Here is a 19,439-nt window from a genome sequence, read left to right as displayed (position 1 = left end):
TGCTAACAAAATAGACATGCTCCCTGCTCTCATGGAGCTTATGTCTTGCAGGCGACCTGGTGACAGGCAGGCACTGCCCTTTACTATATTAGAAGAACAGTTCACTGGGCCCACTGACAGATGCCGAGGGCAGAGAATAAAGTTACAAGATCAGGGGCCTTCACAGCTTCCTGTAGTGATTTAGCAAATGTCCATTTTGTGGGGGAGATTAAATAACTTAGATCTTTCTCTTCTTATCTTCCATTTTTCCGGAGAAAGAAACTGTTGATAAGCAAAGTCAGATCAGGGCTTAATTCAAAACAGCGCCTTGCAGGGTATGGCCAAGAATCAGAATAGTCTCCTGTCCCTTACACCACCTGCCCCAAGGGCTCAGGGAATCCTGAAGGGCTGGCTGAATCCTCAGCAAAGAAAGAGTTCTGCTTCATTTGGTGCTGGGTGTATTTTATTGTCTTCTCATCCTTTGGGAAATTCTTTGGAAAAGCTTTAAAAACTCTGTTAACCGGAATGTTCATCTTACACAGTCTCCCCATCCACCCAACTTTTTGAGTAAGTTGGAGCATGTGTATACATTTTTACTCTCGGGGCTGCCCTTGCAGAACATACGGACAGAAATCCCTTCTAGATGTTCTGTTTTACTTGTTTTTGTCTGTCTTAGGAAATAAAAGTTAATGATCTGCACTTGAAAGAGACGGCTAAAAGTGATATTCAGAAATAAATAGGACATGTTCAGACTTATGTGCATTTAACTTTATTCCCCCTGACTTCGAGTAGTCTTTTTCTGGCCATTCCTGAAGGTGAGATTTTAAGCAACAGTTCCCATCTTTCTCTTTCCTCCTAGTACTTTCTTTTTCCTAACACTTTGATTTGTAGGAACCAGCAGCAAGCCAAGGAGGCAACTGAACTTGAATTTTTAGCTCAGCCCTCTGCTGAGTAAGAAGAAGGAGGAGTTCACAGTGTAGTAGGAGTCCTGGGAATTTGGTGGGGAATGGTCACTCCCTATTCCTGGGGAATCGAGATCCCCCCCCCCCAACATCCCAGAAAATGTTCTGTCGGTAAGACATTAGCCATCCCCTTAGCTGGAGGTGGGCAGTGATAACCTTCTAGAAGGTGCATGTGGGTCTGCTTAGGGGGAAAACAACTCTTCCTTTCTTCCTAGGGCCTGCTTTCATTGTTAAAACATTTTGCTTATTCTGCACTCCCTGGATGCTAGAATACTGGAAATCCCTACCTTGCCCTATTTCTTGTTTGGCCGCATGGAGAGACCTCAAAGCTTGCGAGCATATGCGGCTGTGAGGCTGGCTGAGAGTGTCCTTGCGCTGTGTAAGCATGGCCATCGTGCCTATCCGAGTGAGCAGGGCTGAGCGAAAACAGAGGAGGACTTGAATGGGGAAGGAGGGGAGTGAGAGCTGCTGCAGAGAGAGGCCCAGGTGGGGAGCCAGGAGCCCCGGGTCTCGGGCCCAGCTCTGCCACTTTCTCACTGCAGGTACAAATGAGCTCATTTGCAGATTTGCCTGGTAAGTGGCAGCCATCCCCGAGTGCAAGGACGCCTGAGGCCGTGTGTTGCTCTGGACAAAGCATTTAACCTCTAGTCTTGGAGCCTCAGTTTCCTTGTCTGTTCAGTGGGGATGATACCAGCTTCTGCTTTCGGGGTTGTCAAAAAGATCAAATCAAATAATGGAGAAGAGAATGTTTTGAGACTTTGGAAGTACTGAAGAGTATCAAGTGGCTTATTACTAATGCCTCGGCCTTTTCCTTGTCTTCCCTAAGTACGGGGTGATGTGAGTTGCTCCCATGTCATGCCTTTCTTCTCCCCTTCATTGAATCTATTACACACGGAGATAGACCGTTTTTCTTGAGTTGGCCCGGGCTAAGCATGGTTTTCAGTTCTTGGTGTCCATACCATTCACAGTGAAGGTAGTTGACCAGTGTGGTCACACGACTTGCCGAAGAGGCATTTCTGTTTTCTACCCGTCTCTATTGCTGTTTGGATGCAGAGAACACGGGCCTGAATTTACACCTTTGGAAATGACCTGGGGTATTGATGTAGCTTGTGAATGCAGACTCCGTAGACCTGTAAAAATGATGGCATGTGGTTGTCTGTGGGGATTAGCTAGGGCACAGGGTTCAGGCTCAGAAAGCCCCTGCCCCGGGACCCCACAGCAGCTCCTGTCCATGTGTCAGAACAGGGCATCGGACTTACCATTGGCAAAGCCTTCTTAAAAAGTGAAATTGGTCTCAGACTTGACTCTCTCTACCTCTCCACAGTGCCGGAAGCCGCCTAGTGACCCCCAGGAACCCACCAAGAAAAGCCCCAGGGGGGCTTCAGATTCAGGAAAAGAGCACAATGGAGTCAGGGTAAAGCACAAGCACCGGAAGCCAACAAAGCCGGATTCCCAGGCTCCAGGAAAGCGAGCTGATGGCCACGAGGAAGGTAGGCTCCACAGGTCCACGCCCTCTGGGCTGAGCTGCAGAGGGATCCCCGAGGCAGGTCAGTGGCGGGGTGGGGAGTGGCTCTGCACTGCCCAGAGAGCGAGACTTATTCGTTATGGAAGGAAGATAAAATCGACACCTGTAAAATCAAAGGCAAGGGAGAAGGGGCTTATTCTGTTCACCCTGATTACTAGAATAGGATACACAGAAGGCCAAAGAAAAGACGGTTTTCAGACAAACAAAAGTCAGTCCTCCAACAGAGTAGCCGACCCATTACCGTGCAGTGGGTCTAAGTTCAGAGACGAAACGGGGTTCATGAGGACTGAGACCAGAACAGGATGGGGTTCATGAAACCTGTTTTTCTACCTTTGGTATATTTGAAAACTCCTATTATAAAAAGTTAAGAAATTAATACCCAGATACCTAGCCAGAAGCATTTAGGGAAATCCTGAACCCTTATTATCGAGGGACACGCAGTATGTCTGCAGTAGGAAGGTGTGTACTTGACCTGTGACCTGTGTGCTCTGCCCCTGATAGTTCCTTGGTGCCCTCATCATGGGGAGACGCCCATGCGTTCCTTTGCACAGTAGCCTGTTCTCATGGCCTTGCCTGTCTGACATGACCTGCCTTCTTCTAGTCTGTTCTTACATGGCATTTTCCCTTTGTCCACTACTCCCTGCTCGCATCTTCCTGCCTCGCCCAGTCCTCTACCATCCATTCAGGTGGCCCTTGTCTGGGACCTGCTCCAGCCTAGTTCTAGCTTTGTGGAAGTGTGGCAGCCTCCTGGTCCTACAGGCAGCCAGGCCTTCAACTTGCTGGCGTGCTGCCAAATCAGTTCTGTACCCAGCCCTTTATTTGGTGTCACCGAAAGTGACCCAGCTCCCAGTTTTCAAAACCTACTGGGAGGTGCTCCTTCTCCAAGAGAGGCACGCAGGTGAGAGCATGAGGAGAGCCAAGGAGACCCTGGGAAGGATGCAAACCCTCCCTTGATTTTTGCACCCAGGCCTCTTGGGTGGGTGGGAGGGGGCGGCTTCCAGTCCCTGGACTCCTGATTGTGATATTTCTACCTTCTGCCCTGAAACCACACATCACTCCAGGTTCCTTGGAGAAGAAAGCAAAGAGCAGTTTCCGTGACTTCATCCCCGTGGTTCTGAGCACGCGAACGCGCAGTCAGTCTGGTGAGTGAGTCTGAAGCCGTGGCCCACCTTGGCCCTTCTCTGCAGAGAGAGGTAGAAATCTGGTTGAGCGATTTTGCCTCTGGCCCAGGTGGAGAGCTGAGAATTTGACTCGCTGTGCTAAGATGCCCAGCTCCTTGCAGAGATCAGAGAGCCCAGGGGAGGGGGAACACGGCCCACGATGTTAGGAGTGCTTGCTTCGACTTCCCACACGGGGCTTTTCCGAGCAGGGATTTGATGTCTCTTGTGGGCGGCCAATGGTGGGAAGAGGCAAGGCCCATGCCACCCAGGAAACCCAGCCTACTCCAAGCTTTGGCTTCTCATGATGAGTGGAGCCAGTGTCAGGCATGGACATACAACCTTTGGACTTACTGCCCTGGGTGACAGGCGTGAACAAAGTCGGAAATGGTCACTGGCTTGTCAGAGCCAGTAGAATCACATTTGGTCTCCTGAATTTGTATTCAGTTTGTGAAAAAAAAAAGCTCTTTCTAGTCCCTGCTAGTGTGCGCTAGCCTCCACGTTGGTATGTAGCGCTAGAAGTGGTTGCCCTGGTTCACCCGTATTTCCATGCAAAGTGGATGGAATGGGGAAGCAGGGTGCAGTGGAAACTCTGCTAGCTGACATTCTATTAACTGGCACCTCAGCACATGGAGAGCGCCGTGGTAATTGGGGCTCGTAATGACGGCCTGAAGGCCTTGCAAAATCCTGAAGTGTCTTCTGAATCATCAAAGAGTGATTACATTACACCCAGTCTCGTTTTACTGTTAAACACATTGTACTGTATTTGATTCTTTGGAAATTGGTGATCCCTGTGTGATCTCTATGGTGATTCCGTATTAACCAGAATATTAGATTAACCAGAACACTTTGTTCCTTGCCTGGTCTATATATGGACATTTTGCTAAATATTTGCTCTCTTTAAACGGTCTGACTCACTTGAAACTTTGGTTAAGGACTGTTCATGTGCCTCGAAACCATTTCTTTCTTCTGCTGACCTCGCTTGTGTTTGGGAACTGTCAAGTTAATAGCCGAGTCCTTGGGAGAAAGGTGGTTGGGTGTCAGAGCTGCTTCGGAGGAAGACTGTCAGATCTGCCGTTGCGCTAAACCGGGCCGGTTAAGGGTCGTAATTTTGTGGTTAGCACAGTTGAAGGAAGGAGCGGGGATGAAAATGGCCTCTTGGCAAGATGGTGGAGGAGACCAGGAAAGGTACCATCGTGCTGGGGTGCTGCGGAGAGGGGAGGGAAGCGCCTGCCCAGCGGGGAGGAGCGGCTGTGGTGGGGACGAGGGGGGCATTCTGGGACAGAGCTCCACCCCTGGACTCTCGGCCACTTACTAGGAGGTGGGGGTCTGTGTATGAGCACTTGGGGGGGAGGGACTAACCCAGGCTGTGTCACAGGAGAGGGACTCCTTGCTTCACTTTTCCTGCGACTCTTCTGTGATGATTCTGCTTGCCCAGGGAGTCTCTGTCAGTGAGCAGGGGCCAGGATACGCTGCTGATCTGCCCTCCCTCCCCTGCCACTGAACCCTGATTTCCCAAAGGGCAGGGACCCGTGGCCCCCTCCTGCTTCTCACATAATGCTCCGCGCCTTGTATGCACTAAGTAAGAGTTTGTGCAATGACTTAAAGTCACAGCAACATGGATGAGGAAGGGCGTGTGGCTTGGATACTCGATATTTGTGTGGCATATTGGACTCTGTAAAGTGCTTCTGGGCGGATTATCTCATTTGAGCCTCAAAACAGTCCTGTGAGGCCAGTAAGGCAGAGAACAGTGTCCCTGTTCTATAGAGGAGGAAACAGAAGTGAAGGAACCTTCCCAGAGCACACAGCTAATAACTGGCAGAGCCTGAACTTGAACCCAGACCTTCAAGCTTCTAATCCGGGGCACTTGCTTCGCCATCATACTCTTTGTGCTTTGAAGAGGTCCCTGACCGTCCTCTGTACATCCCGTCCACAGGAGGCATCTGTAGCCCCTTTGCTGGTGTGGCAGACAGTGACATGGGAAGCCAGGAGGTCTTCCCCACAGAGGAGGAAGAAGATGTGACCCCCACCCCAGCTAAGCGTCGAAAGGTGAGAAAAACCCAACGGGACACCCAGTATCGCAGCCACCATGCCCAGGACAAGACTCTGCTGAGCCAGGGCCGCCGGCACCTGTGGCGAGCCCGAGAAATGCCCTGGAGGACAGAGGCTGCCCGGCAAATGTGGGACACCAATGAGGAGGAGGAGGAAGACGAGGAGGAGGGCCTGGTGAAGAGGAAGAAGCGGAGACGACAGAAGAGCCGGAAGTATCAGACTGGGGAGTACCTGACAGAGCAAGAAGAAGAGCAGCGGCGGAAAGGGAGAGCAGGTAAGGCTGGCTGGGGGCTGCTGCCCCAGCGAGCTGCTGGCCCTCAGCCCCAGGCCACAGTGACTTTGGCTTCTGGGGACCCTCGGGCATCTCGGGTGTTCCCACCTCCGCCTTCTCCTCGCCAGCCAAAGGCCTCTGCACCCGTAGAAACCTGGTGCTGGGAGCTCCAGCTGCCAGAGGTGGTCGCTCAACTCCAGGCCCCCGTTTTTGGCTTGGGGTTCAGATTGAATGAGTTTGGACTGACCTGCAGGGGAGCGGAGGACATGAAGGCCCGAGCCCTCCGGTTTCATGTAAGAGTCTGAACCCCTGGGCAAGGCCACAGTGGCTTCCTTGGCATGGGACAACTCGATACCAGGGAGTTCTCTGGTTGGCTTGAGGGAGCTGGGTCTTAGGAGGCTGGGTTCTCTCTCCTAGAATCCTGGGTTCAAGAAGAAAGAGGCATTGGCTGCCTTTCCTGGGATGCCACCAGCCCCTACACTAAAAAGAAGTACAAAGTTCCTTCAACTTAACAGAAGAACTTCAAGTAGAAGCGGGCACAACTTTGCTTTCTCAATTAAAGCTACAGAGGTTATTAAGAGGCAGAATGAAGCTTTGAGGTGACCCAAGGTGGCATCAGTTTTGTTCGACCCGAGTCGGAAGAGCAGGCAGACCAAGGAGAAAAACCAAGCTTTCTTTGGCTATTTGGCTCTGCCAGATGCTGTCATGTGTAATCATGGAGGCACAGACTATCACCGAGGCCTGTATCAGTATGTTCTGCTAAGTACTGGTCAGGCCCATTTCTGTTGTTGTTTTTTTGTGTGTGTGTGGGGGGGGGCAGCATTTCTATAACATGTTTCTAGATGAACAAAAAGTATGTCTCTGGGTTCCATAAGAGCATATCTGTGTCTCACTCTTCCTTTGACCTCTGCCCCTGAAGCAACAGTTGATTGTCTCTGATAATGTATTTATCCTGACCCAGTGGGAAAGATCCACAGTCTCCCTATTGTTGAAAATGGAAGAACTGCCTTCTGAAGGGATAGTAGATTCTGGGTTTGCTCTAACGCAGAGAAGGCTAACCCTCACTTCCAGCTCGGTTTAAGCAGAGATGTAGCTGATACCATCCCCACACTGCAGAGGGTAATGGAGCTAATCGTCATCAACTGTGGGAGACTGAGGATAATTTTCCCTTTTTCCTGCCAGAGCCGTAAGGGATTGGTCAGGAACGAGGCGTCAAGTCGTTGGTCTCAGCTGCTTGTGTTAGGATGAAGAGGAGCTTTGGTGTCACCTAGTCTTCTTTACTGAGAGCTGGTTTCCTCCGAGCTGGGACTCTTCCCACGGAACTTACTGGTTTGGAATCAGAAGGACTTTTGAGATTACCTGGTTCCATTTTCCGTCGAAAAGCAGAGATCTCTGTAGCACTGTGGACAGGTAGCCTTTACGTAAACACCTCCCAGGGCATGGAGAACACTGCTTGGCAAGGCATCCTGTTGGATTTGGGGGCAGCTTTGGTTGTTGAAATGTAGGTCATTCTCCCTCCATGCATGTGGCTAAGGGTCTTGAGTCAAGGCTCTTGGCTTTGGCTTATGGTTTGGTTGCCTTCCTCCAGATCCAGTGGTGACATCTTCATGAAGGGATTGCCTGGCAAACATCTCCCTTCTCAGGAAAGCTCTGAACCTTCCTATTACTACCTGTCTTTCAGGTTGACATGAGGAAGTCGGGCAGAGGCCAAACTAGACAGGTCACCTTATTTCTTTTTTAAAAGATTTTATTTATTTATTTGACAGACAGAGATCCCAAGTAGGCAGAGAGGCAGGCAAAGAGAGAGGAGGAGGAAGCAGGCTCCCTGCGGAGCAGAGAGCCCAATGCGGGACTACATCCCAGGACCCTGGGATCATGACCTGAGCCAAAGGCAAAGGTTTTAACCCACTGAGCCACCCAGGTGCCCCTGGTCACCTTATTTCTGTCTGAGCCTCATGACCTTTCTGGTTTTTTTGAGGATTATATTTATTTGAAAGAGAGAGAGCGCTAGAATGAGTCAGGATGAGGGGTGGGGTGAGCAGAGGGAGAGGGAGAAGCAGACTCCGCACTGAGCATAGAGCCTGTCACAGGGCTCGATCCCGGGATCCCGAGATTGTGACCTGAGCCGAAGGCAGACTGTCAACTGACTGAGCCACCCAGGTGCCCTCACAACCTTTCCTCTTGTCCTGGGCTTCGATATGTCCCTCCTTGACCTGCAGAGGGGATAGGAAGAGGCGCTTCCACTCGCGTAGCTACTACGTCTACTCTCTTTCTTTCTGTGCTGCTATGAAGTTCTTGCTCCACTGCAGCTGTATAAACTCCGGAGCCTGCCCCGCCCTGGGTAAGCCGGGTAGGGAGCTACTGCTTTTCCTCAGGCATTGAATGCCGCAACATGGCTTCCCCATGTTTCCTGACGTCCCCCCTCACAAGGCACCGTTCTGTTCCTTCCTCTTTTGACTCAGCCCAGACTTGTTGCATCAAAAGCCCTGGTTGAGAATGTTCTCGTTGGAATTGCCTTTAGAAGCCATCTAACGTGGCAGTTCTTGCATGAGCATGGGGACCCATGAGTGGGTTGGAGAGAGTTGGGGGAAAGCGCTGGTGTGACAGCTGCTGGCCTCCTAAGTGCCGCACATAACCTAGAGCCAGTTCTTCGTACTCTAGTGATGGCTCCCACATCTGGACTTGGCCTTGTGTCACATGTGAGAACACATGCCACGGTGGAGGGAAGCCAACTGAGAATTCTTGGATCTTGCTCAACCCTCTTGGTTCACATATTGGAGAAACTGAGGCTGCAGTTATTCATTTCATAGACATACCGATCTTTTGCCATGTGCTCAGTCCTGTGGGGGAAATAAAGAACACATGGGCAGGGCCTTCCCTAAAGAGCTTACTGAAATAATATGGTAAGGATGCCTTTCTCTTTATAACACCTTATAAAGGGGTTTTGTGTATGCTACCTCATTTAATTCTCATACCAGTCCTCTGATGTGGAGTAGGTCTTCTCCATTTTACAGACATAGAAACTGTGGGAGATTATAACTTGCCTCCAGCTAGTTACACAGCTAGTGGCCAAGCCATGTGATGCTAATATTAGTTAAGAGATAAGGGTTAACCCAAACTATCCCCGCTGTACCTGAGGTTTAGGACTGGCCTGTGGGATGAGGCTCTTGGCAATGAAATTCCCAGTGCCATTCAGGGCTCCATCCAGAAAGAGCTGTAAGAATCACAACACACCATTTTAAAATAAAGGTTTTGTTTATTTATTTTAGACTGGGGGGGTGAGTGGGGGGAGGAGCGTCAGGGGGAGAGACAAGGAAGGGGAAAGAATCTCAAGCAGACTCCATGCTGAGCGTGGAGCCTGATGAGGGATGCATCCCACCACCCCAGAATCGTGACCTGAGCTGACACCAGGAGTCAGCTGCATAACCAGCTGAGCCACCCAGGTGCCCCTTGAGTCACAGCCACGCTTTTTGAAACTCGAAAGTGCTTTGTCTAATGAGCTCGGGCTAGAATTAGAGATGTTGCCCAGGGTATCCTGGTGACTTGATTTCCAGCCAGGGAGGGCAGCAGGATTTTGTGATTGCCCATCGGCTAAGTCGGCCCAGGGCGCCTTCTGATTTCAGGGAGTTTCTGTGGCTTTGATCTTCATGTCTTCAGCGAGTGACCAGCCAGGCAGTCAGGTGGGTGAGCGGAGGCAGTGACGGAAGACCTCCGTTTACACCCCACCCCAGGATACTTCAGACTTCGCTTCAGCAGACTGCTGGATTTGTTTTCGTATTGGAATGGGGAAAGAGACAAAGGGGATGGGGAAAAAGCTGAAAATAAAGTTCTGATTTGCTCTGGGCTATGGGGAAATCCTTTTAAAATTACCCTCATCTTGGGGACAGCCACCTGGGCCGCCCCCTGCTGGCAGGGCGGGGAGTGGTCATCGGCGCGGGGAGTGGTCATCGGCTCGGAGAGCAGGGACTTTGTTGTTGAAGTACAGTGGGCACTTGCGAAGCATTTAGTGGCATTGTTGGCACCACACTAGACTCTGGTAGTTACTCGTTACACAACTCAGCACTGAGATTCGACTCCCCAAAGCCTTCTGATTCATCGTAGAGGAAGGCATTGCTTTTCTGTGCTCCATTTCCCTGACATCCATTCTTTCCTGTTTCTTGCCTTCAGATTTAAAGGCTCGGAAGCAGAAGACTTCCTCCCAAAGTTCGGAGCACCGCCTCAGGAACAGGAACCTTCTCTTGCCCAACAAAGCCCAGGGGATCTCGGATTCACCAAACGGTTTCCTCCCAAATAACCTGGAGGAACCAGCCTGCCTTGAAAATTCAGAAAAGCCATCAGGAAAACGGAAGTGCAAGACCAAGCACATGGCAAACGTCTCAGAAGAGGCCAAGGTGCGTTGCCAGTGAGGGGAGCTGGTGGGAAAGGAGTGGGCTGGGCGGCAGCCAGTCCCCGAGGCTCCTTGATCAACGGTCGTGTGAGTGAGTGAGTGAGTGAGTGGACGGGGAGGACCAAATTAACTCATATTTATTGAAGCATTTTGAAGTAGTTCTAGGCGAGTTGGGGATTACATTTGAAGAATGGGACCTAAAGTTATCAGTTAACAATAAGAGTCTGAAAACTCTCAGGTTTGGTTCTTCCTGGCTTTTCCTCAACACGCCTGGGATTTCCTTTGAGTTTAGGAAGAGTTGAAGAATATGGCAGGATGTTCGCCTGAATAGCTTGTTAACATCCAATCAGGAAGCTTTCGTCTAGGCTTAACTCCCTGGAAACCCAGTCAGAGTTTTCTGAATCAATCAAGGTAGAAAGCCACTTGTAGAAGCAGGGATGTTGATGTCCAGACAAAGGTTGCCTGACGGTAGGACTGAGAGAGTTAGAGCTGCTCTCCCACCACCAACTCACCAGTGCCTTTGCTTCTCAGAGAGGCACTCACCAGTCCATAGCCAGGCCAGCATTCTAGAATCCCTGTTCATAATTGAATAATTGACATCTTTTTGGGGGGGTCTGATGTTTACATCATTGGTTTTGGGTTTCGTGTTGTACCATTTGCAAAAAATAACACGGTCCTCAGTCCTCGGGTGAACTTCACATTTGAAAGAAGCAAAGGTCCAGGCTCTGATGTCATTGGCCGCCAAAAAAAAAAAAAAAAAAAAAAAAACCCACCAAAGGTCAGAATGGGCTTATTTGGTGGTTGTGATTTTTCCAGCTCTTTCCAGCTTGGAGTGGCAGTGGCAAAAGGCCGGAGACCTGGATGCTTATCTCCCCCTCCTTTTCCCTTGCCCCTCCTGGAATCTGGTTCTAGCTCAGACAAGGTATTCAAGCCTATTTCCTCACCTTTAAAAATGGAAATGAGGGGTGCCTGGGTAGCTCAGTGGGTTAAAGCTTCTGCCTTCAGCTCAGGTTATGATCCCAGGGTCATGGGATCAAGCCCCACATTCCTTTCTCTGCTCAGCAGGGAGCCTGCTTCCCCCCTGTCTCTCTGCCTGCCTCTCTGCCTCCTTGTGATCTCTGTCAAATAAATAAATAAAATCTGTTAAAAAAATGGAGATGATGCTCCATGCCCTTTCCATCTCACAAGGGTGCTTGGGGAACAAAGGAGGCAAGGGTTGTAAAAGGCTTTGATAATCATAAAGTGCTCTTTTGAGGTTGGTGTACATCCTTGAGCTTCAGGTTGAGGCAAGGATGAGAGGACAGAGGCACAGAATGGCAAGGTAGCAGTGACCACTCCCTCAGACCGCCAGAGGGAGTGGGGCAGGGGGAAAAAAGAAGCCTGGTCCGTGCTGAGTGCTCCCTTCACGTGGCCATTCTTAATTCCCGCAGTGGCTGTTAGAGGTAGGCACTGTTGTCCTCGTTTGATGGTGAGGAAAGTGAAGCTCCAGGGGGCTAAGGGACTGGCACGAGGTTACTCAGTGGTCACGAGTGGCGACGTGGGGACATGACGCGGGTCTCCCCGCCCCGGCTCTTTCCGTGTGCCTCCACCTGGTCAATGGGTGGCTTCCGTCTATATCTGGGAGACACTGGAGTTGGGGGCGCCCAGGCAGGGACACACAGCAATGCTGAGCAGCTCTGGGGAAAGGTGGGCGTGCCCCTCCTCTTCCCCCTGCTCCTCCCCCCCACGGCCCCATCCCACACAAAGGTGACTGGCTGCCTGACATTCAGCAGCACGCGCTGGTAGTTGTGTCTGGTTATTCCGCCTGGCAGTGTCTGCTGAAATGTTCCTCCCAGAGAGGTTTTGTCCCTTCACAGGGCCTCCCTTTCTCCCTCCCGCCTTTCTTTCTCTCCCAGTCCCCACCACCTGCTCTGGATGCCCCCATGCCATGGTGCTTTGTAGTGGGAAGCAGGGCGGGGGGAGGGCGGGGGACGCGCCTGCAACACTAAAGCTGGGGCATCGGCCAAAGGCTTCTTCCCACAGGGGCTCTGAGCCAGGGAGGAAGAGGGGAGGGGGCGGGGCCCCCATTTGCTCTTGCTCCTCCCCCTCTCAGGCAGCCTCCCTTGTCTCTGGTGGCTCTTGCCCCCAGAAGGAAAGTCACCCTTTGGCTCCCGGCTTGGCTTAGCAAAAACCCAGGCACTTTACCCAGCATCCTCCAGCATGGCCATTATCTACCTCTGCCCTCGTGGCTGTAGAGCTACACCCTACACTGATCAGCCGTGCCTTCCTGCTAGTGATTGGACCTCTCTGCCCTGTGGAGATGCAGATGGACAGCAGTTCCGGTTCTCTTGGGATTTACCAGAGGGGACAAATGCCCTGGGCTCTGGTCTTCTCCCTGCTGCCATCGCTTTCCAAGCTTCATGATTTTCGGTAACTTTTCAGTCTGCCCAGGGCTCTACACAGAGCTGGCTGGAATCAAGTCAACAAATACGTGTTGTGATGATGTGTCCAGCCCAGAGTGAAGTGCTGTAAGGAACAAAAGAGAAGATGACAGGGCGCCTGGGTGGCTCAATGGAGTAAAGCCTCTGCCTTCCGTTTGGGTCATGATCTCAGGGTCCTGGGATCGAGCCCCACATCGGGCTCTCTGCTCGGCGGGGAGCCTGCTTCCTCCTCTCTCTCTGCCTGCCTCTCTGCCTACTTGTGATCTCTCTCTGTCAAATAAATAAGTCAAATCTTTTTTAAAAAAGAGAGAAGATGACAATGTGAACCCTGCCCCAGAGGAGCCTCAAACCCAGCAGGAGGCCAGACTTGTCCATGAAATGGTATAAGGAAGTTAAAAGTCTGGCATCAAGTATCAGATTATTCGTTTCGGGCTAGGTGGCCTGCATATGTGGAGAAGGAAGTCTAGAGTGTTGTAAAAGGTTGTAGAAGACATAGGATTTCTGTGAGACTTTAGTAATGCTCTGAGGGATTTGGATAAGTGGTATGTGTTAGTTGTCTCTTGTGTTCTAACACTATCCTCAACCTTACCTCAACACAACAACAAACACACTATCTCCCACAGCTTCTGGGGGTCAGGGATTCATGAGCAGATTAGCTGGGTCTGGCTTGGGGTCTCCTGTGAGGTTGCGGTCAAGGTGTCAGCCAGGGCCCCATTAAACTGGAGTGGGAGGGTCTGCTTCCAGGGGGGCTACCTCGCATGGCTGGTCATTGGCAGGAAATGCCTCCTTGCCTTGCCCTGGGGACCTCTCCAAAGGACTGCTTGAGAGTCCCCATGACATGACAACTGGATTCCCCCAGAACAAGTGATCCAAAAAAAAAAAGTAAGGCTGAAGCCACATTGTCTTTTAGGAAGTGGCCTTGGAAGTCAAACACTGTCACCTCTGCGCACTCCTGTTAGCTACACATATCGGCCCTGTTCAGTGCAGGAGGGGGCTACATGAGAGCACAAATATCAGGGGGATCATCAGGGGCCAACTTAGAATCTGATGAGGGCAACTTAGAGTCTGCCCTCTGGTCACCCAGTGATTCATGTCCCTCCCACACACAAGGTGGACCCACCTCTCACAAGGTCCTCTGAAGTCTTGTCCAGTTATAACTTCAGCTCTCAGTTTATTTTTATATATATATATATTTTTTTAAAGATTTTATTTATTTATTTGACAGAGAGAAATCACAAGTAGATGGAGAGGCAGGCAGAGAGAGAGAGAGGGAAGCAGGCTCCCTGCCGAGCAGAGAGCCCGATGCGGGACTCGATCCCAGGACCCTGAGATCATGACCTGAGCCGAAGGCAGCGGCTTAACCCACTGAGCCACCCAGGTGCCCTATTTATATATTTTTTAAATTGTATTTATTTATTTGAGAGGCACAAAGAGAATGAGCGAGGGCATGAGTGGGGGAGGGAGAGAGGCAGAGGGAGAAGCAGACTCCCTGCTGAGCTGAGAGACAGTCTCAGGGCTCCATCCCAGGACCCTGGGATCATGACCTGAGCTGAAGACAGATGCTTCACCCACTGAGCCACCCAGTTGCCCCCAGCTCCTAGTTTAGAATCTCATCATCTAACTTAGGCCCGGTGTAAATGACGCTCCTTCGGTCTGGTTCCTCGAGTCCAGTTTCTCAGACGCGGTTCCTCCCCCATGTGAAGAGCCCATAAGCGAGACAGTGAGGCTCAGAGAGGTTGGGCCTTAATCCAGGTCTTGTAACTAGTGGGTGGCAGAGGCAAGATTCCAAACTGACATCTTTCTGACTCTTGAGCCCATATTCTTTGCACCACGCAAGGTGGGCATGGATGTGATCCAGGGCCGGGGTGTGCAGGCAGGTGGGAAGAGCCTGGGGCAGGTTAAGAGGCAGGTTTGTGCGACAAGAGTGAAAGCCTTAGCAGCTGTACGTCTTTGGTCAAAGATACCTGTCTCCACTTCTTCTTCCTATCAGTTTGCTTCACTCATTTAGAAATGGGACTTGTCAAAACTGCAACAAATGGAATGGAGGCAGGTAAAGAAGGCATGCAGAGTGCTTTGGGGAAGCTAGGATGTCCCCTCTGTCTCTGATTTCCAATCCCTTGGTCATTTGTCGGCTTATGTGGTTGAGGATTTGAGCCCCTCAACATCTGGGTGGGAGTGGACGGGAAGCTGTGCTGATCCAGGACCCCATCTCTGCTTTCCAGGGCAAAGGTCGTTGGAGCCAGCAGAAGACAAAATCTCCCAAGCCTCCCACCCCAGTGAAACCCACAGAACCATGCACACCTTCTAAGTCCCGAAGTGCCGGCCCAGAGGAGGCCTCCGAGTCACCTACAGCCCGGCAGATCCCTCCAGAGGCACGTCGGCTCATAGTGAACAAAAACGCGGGCGAGACCCTCCTGCAGCGGGCGGCCCGTCTTGGCTATAAGGTAGGGAGATCCCCAGCATCTGTGGAGAAGCTTCTCCCAATTGTGTCTTCTGTGGCCTGGGCGGGACTTCGTTTGGACCTGGGGCTTCAACCTCCACTGGACTCCTTCTACGGCCCAGATGGCCTCTGGGGCCGCCTCACTGCTCTCAGGGAGCGTGGGAACGCAAGCTCATTGGCGTATCAGTTGGGATTGAAAAGAATTGAAATATTGATAATCCAACACATTTGTAGGCCAGAAACGGGGTTTTGATGTCGTCTTAAACTTTGTTTTGTGGCAGCTCCCCCACTCAGAGAGGAAATAGGGGTGATCACGGCTCACTCTTCATACCCTCCAGCCTCCCCTCACTGGGACTCCCAGGGGCCAGCAGTCAGTGGCGCGTTGGCAGGCAGGGCTTCTCTCCTCACACCCACACTGCTTCCCTGGGGGTAGCTCTTCACTGACTGTGGAAGTAGGTTTTATTAGCTCCATTTTACACGTGAGAACATCAAGGCTTAGCAATGCTAAATGATGTGGCCAGGACCATTCAACTCTTACATAGGTATGAGTCTGAATTCCTACCAGGGTCTTTTTGATTCCCAGGTGCCAGGGTAGGGTGGAAGCCTGGCTCTGTGACTATGATAAAACGTTGTCAGGCACTTTTGTTGATACGAACTCCTTGACCATGTATATTTGCCCACCGTACCAATTATTTCCTAAGGATTTGCTCTTAAGGGTGGAGATTTGGGTTTTAGAGTAGGCCTTGATGTAAGGCTTCCAGTCCCTATATCTGACTCATTTAAATACGGGCGCAGCCCCAGCCGGGCTGGTCGGCACAGGAGAACTGCCTTGACAGTGGCTCACTGGTGAGCTGCCCGTCTCTCCTGAGTGCCTAGTTTGGGGGCCAGGGTAGGTGCCATGGGAGATCTAAGAAAAAAAGATGACCAACCCCTGCCGTCAGGTTTAATCTTCTTCTACCTGGGGCCAAACCAGCAAGTAGGAGGCCATAGGAGAACCAACCAGCACAGGACAGGAGCAGGTTGGGCGGCCTGTCACGGGAGGGAGGAGGAGGAGTCTGAGGCCTGAGGGAGGAGGCTGACGGTGTCTGCGTTGGGGAGGAAGGTAGGGGCCTTGTGCTCTCCTGAGCGAGCGGAATAGTTCCTGTATATCCAGGAGACAGCACCCCCGACACAGGCACACACTCGCTTGCTTATTCACTCACTTTCTCATTTCTCACGCACTTTTTTCTCGCTGGCTAGCCTGTGAGCTAACTGTCCATCAGGATGCCTGAGCCGCCCATGTCCCCAGGGCCGAAGAGAGGGCTAATAATAGGCCTCTGGTACTGCTGCCTGCCTTTTCCCCTCAGAAGAGGGGGCCACCCCTCCCTCCCCCCTCAGCTTATTCACCAGCTTCTTCTCAGACCAGCTGGGGTGCTTCTAGTCCCGGAGTCCTGCCTCTGGTCCTGTCGTGTAGCCCAGGGAGGCTCATCTGTACTTTGTGAGTGAATGACCACGCTGAGGTATACTCAGAGCAATCCCGATTTGAGGGGAAGGCAAGAACGGACTGCCCTGGGGTAAACATCCAGGGACAGCACTTACAACTATTAACACAGCTTCCAGGGAGAGGACTTCTACCCATTCTTTCTTCCTTGTTCTCCGGTTACCACCAGAGGCTGTGCTTGCCAGCACATGCCTCATTTCTTTGGTCTGGGGCCCTCTTGCAAAGCCCCAGACTAGGGAACCAGGACTCAGGAAGTTGAGGCCTGAGAGTTTGAGCTCTGGGTGGGCAGGTGAGCCTCTCTGCGGACCTCACCCCAACAACCCACGCCCAGATGAGGGAATATCCTTGGTCGTAATACGTGTCTCCCCACTGCAAAGGAAATAGCCCAGAGCTGAGGGCCTGGCCATGGCACCTCAGGACTGACTTTATTGACAGAAGATTTTGAGACTTGCCCGTTAGGCCCCAGAATAAAGTGCAGGCTCTAAGACTTTCTCTTTGGACGTTTGGAGAGCTTCGAGCCTAACTGGGGTGATTTCAAGAATTAGGCCTCTCTTCGCTCATGGAGCTGTCCCTGTCCCTGCAGGATGTTGTTCTCTACTGCCTCCAGAAGGACAGCGAAGACGTGAATCACCGCGACAATGCTGGCTACACGGCCCTGCATGAGGCCTGCTCCAGGGGCTGGACCGACATCCTGAACATCCTGCTGGAGCACGGGGCCAACGTGAACTGCAGTGCGCAAGACGGCACGAGGCAAGAAGGCCTCTCCCCAGCCCCCCTCCCCCCCACACCAGGCCTTGTCGGGAAGTGCTTCGGGAAGACGGCTACCGACCGCTGTAGGGGGGCAGTTTGGGGCAGGGGTGGACGAGTTCTGGCCGGCCAGCCCATATTGGTTCCCAAGGAGAGGTTGGGTTATCTAGGGATCATCCTAACAAGGGCAGCTTTACCAGGACTCCACTCGTCCCTGCTCCAGGGCAGTCATCCAGATCTTTCTGTTCATACCCCCGGCAGCCGCTTTAAGTTTATCCTCAGTCAGGGGCCCATTCTCTCCCGAACTCCAGAGCAACCAGTGGAGCTACAGTGTACCTCAGGGACTGTCCCAAATGTAGGGAGAACCTAAGAGACAAATGGGAGGGAGGGGAAAGAGGCAGAGAGAGAAGGAAGTGGGGAGATCTGATGGGGGGGGTACAGTTCAGAGACGAACTCTTACCCACATTATTCTGGGCTCATTTAAGTTACTTTCCCCTAATGAAGTAGCCTGAGGCTAGACACCCAGGTTCCTGCTTGGGCCCCATTGTCCTCACCCTGTATCACCTCCGCAGGCCGGTTCATGACGCGGTGGTCAATGACAACCTGGAGACCATCTGGCTCTTGCTGTCCTATGGGGCTGACCCCACACTGGCCACCTACTCGGGGCAGACAGCCATGAAGCTGGCCAGCAGCGACACCATGAAGCGCTTTCTCAGCGGTAAGCACAGCCCCAGGCTTGAAGCCATCATCCTTGGGGTTGGCCTCTCATTTCTGAACTCCTGAGGAGATATTCTTCATCTCCCTTCATCTCCAACAGCTCCCATGAGGGGCGTCAGCCCTCTTTATAGGCTTTCCTTGAAGTGTCTCAGAAATCTCTATGCACTTTAAAAAGCCCAGAGGTCCACTTCTTCTTGTTCCAATGCCATGAGTGTCCACGTCGCATGCATCCTCCTCAGGGCCATGGCAGCCCACGGGGACCCATTTCCCAGCGAGGTATGTGGGGTGGGCCCGCGTAGGGAGACAGCCGCCCCACTGATGGATTGAGCTGGGGGCAAAATGTGTTGACCCCTGTTCTGAGTGGGATGTTAGTTACAAAAAAGTGACACTAAGCATTTTGCTTTTGTCTTTGTACTATCTCCTTGTTGGTGATCAGAGTGGAACCCTTGGGGCCCCTTCTGAGGCTGTATTTCTCTCTCTTTTTAAAAAAAGATTTTATTTATTTTTTTTATTTTGGACAGAGCACGCATGCACATGAGCAGGGAGGAAGGGCAGAGGGAGAGGGAGAAACAGGCTCTCCGCTGAGGAAGGAGCTAGATGCAGGGTTCAATCCCTGGACCCCGAGATCATGACCTGAACCAAAAGCAGACATTTAACTGACTGAGCTACTCAGGTGCCCCCGATACTGTTTTTCACAGCCTCTTGCTGTGGTAACTGACGTTCCTTCTGCACCTCCCTGTTCCTTTTCCTTCAGTTCAGGTCATGATCCCAGGATCCTGGGATCGAGCCCTGCATCGGGCTCTCTGCTCAGCAGGGAGCTTTCTCCTTCACCTGGCTCCTTGAGAAAAGTGTCTGGTGTTCAGGCCCATGGCAAGGACCACAAGGCAACGTGCATTTGTTTTTTCATTAGTGGATGGCCACTTTGTGCCTGCAGTTAGATAGCTCTACTGAGTTGGGCAGCAGGGCAGAGGGAAGGAGAGAAGTCTAGTACGCACATACTCACCGGGAAGCTCCTCAGACTTGACTGAATGAAGGAACCCCACCTCCTTAATGACGTCACAGCTCGGCCCTCGCTCTAGCAGTTTCTTCTTCAGACTGCCAGAGTGCTGGACAGATGAGGCAGCTGGCAGTCATCTTTTTTTTTTTAAAGATTTTATTTATTTATTTGACAGACAGAGATCCCAAGTAGGCAGAGAGGCAGGCAGAGAGAGAGGGGGGAGCAGGCTCCCTGCTGAGCAGAGAGCCCGATGTGGGGCTTGATCCCAGGATCCTGGGATCATGACCTGAGCTGAAGGCCGAGGC

At 51.8% G+C, this 19,439-nt stretch overlaps 1 protein-coding gene across 7 annotated transcripts in view; it reads left to right on the top strand.

The window, feature by feature from the left end:
* The window catches only part of BCORL1 (BCL6 corepressor like 1), a 61,476-nt gene that overhangs the window by 29,791 nt on the left and 12,246 nt on the right, over positions 1-19,439 (top strand). For 6 of the 7 annotated variants that reach the window (XM_059386078.1, XM_059386071.1, XM_059386074.1 and 3 more), the window contains 7 exons: positions 2,266-2,431; positions 3,528-3,608; positions 5,560-5,949; positions 10,114-10,337; positions 14,976-15,197; positions 17,257-17,423; positions 17,993-18,138. In XM_059386078.1, the coding sequence (XP_059242061.1) occupies positions 2,266-2,431; positions 3,528-3,608; positions 5,560-5,949; positions 10,114-10,337; positions 14,976-15,197; positions 17,257-17,423; positions 17,993-18,138 (1,396 nt within the window). The remainder of the gene's footprint in view (positions 1-2,265; positions 2,432-3,527; positions 3,609-5,559; positions 5,950-10,113; positions 10,338-14,975; positions 15,198-17,256; positions 17,424-17,992; positions 18,139-19,439) is intronic. The other variant, XM_059386077.1, reaches the window with a different exon arrangement.

This window comes from Mustela nigripes, chromosome X (assembly GCF_022355385.1).
Source record: "Mustela nigripes isolate SB6536 chromosome X, MUSNIG.SB6536, whole genome shotgun sequence".
Lineage (NCBI taxonomy): Eukaryota > Metazoa > Chordata > Mammalia > Carnivora > Mustelidae > Mustela > Mustela nigripes.
This window is presented reverse-complemented; position numbering and strand designations above follow the sequence as displayed.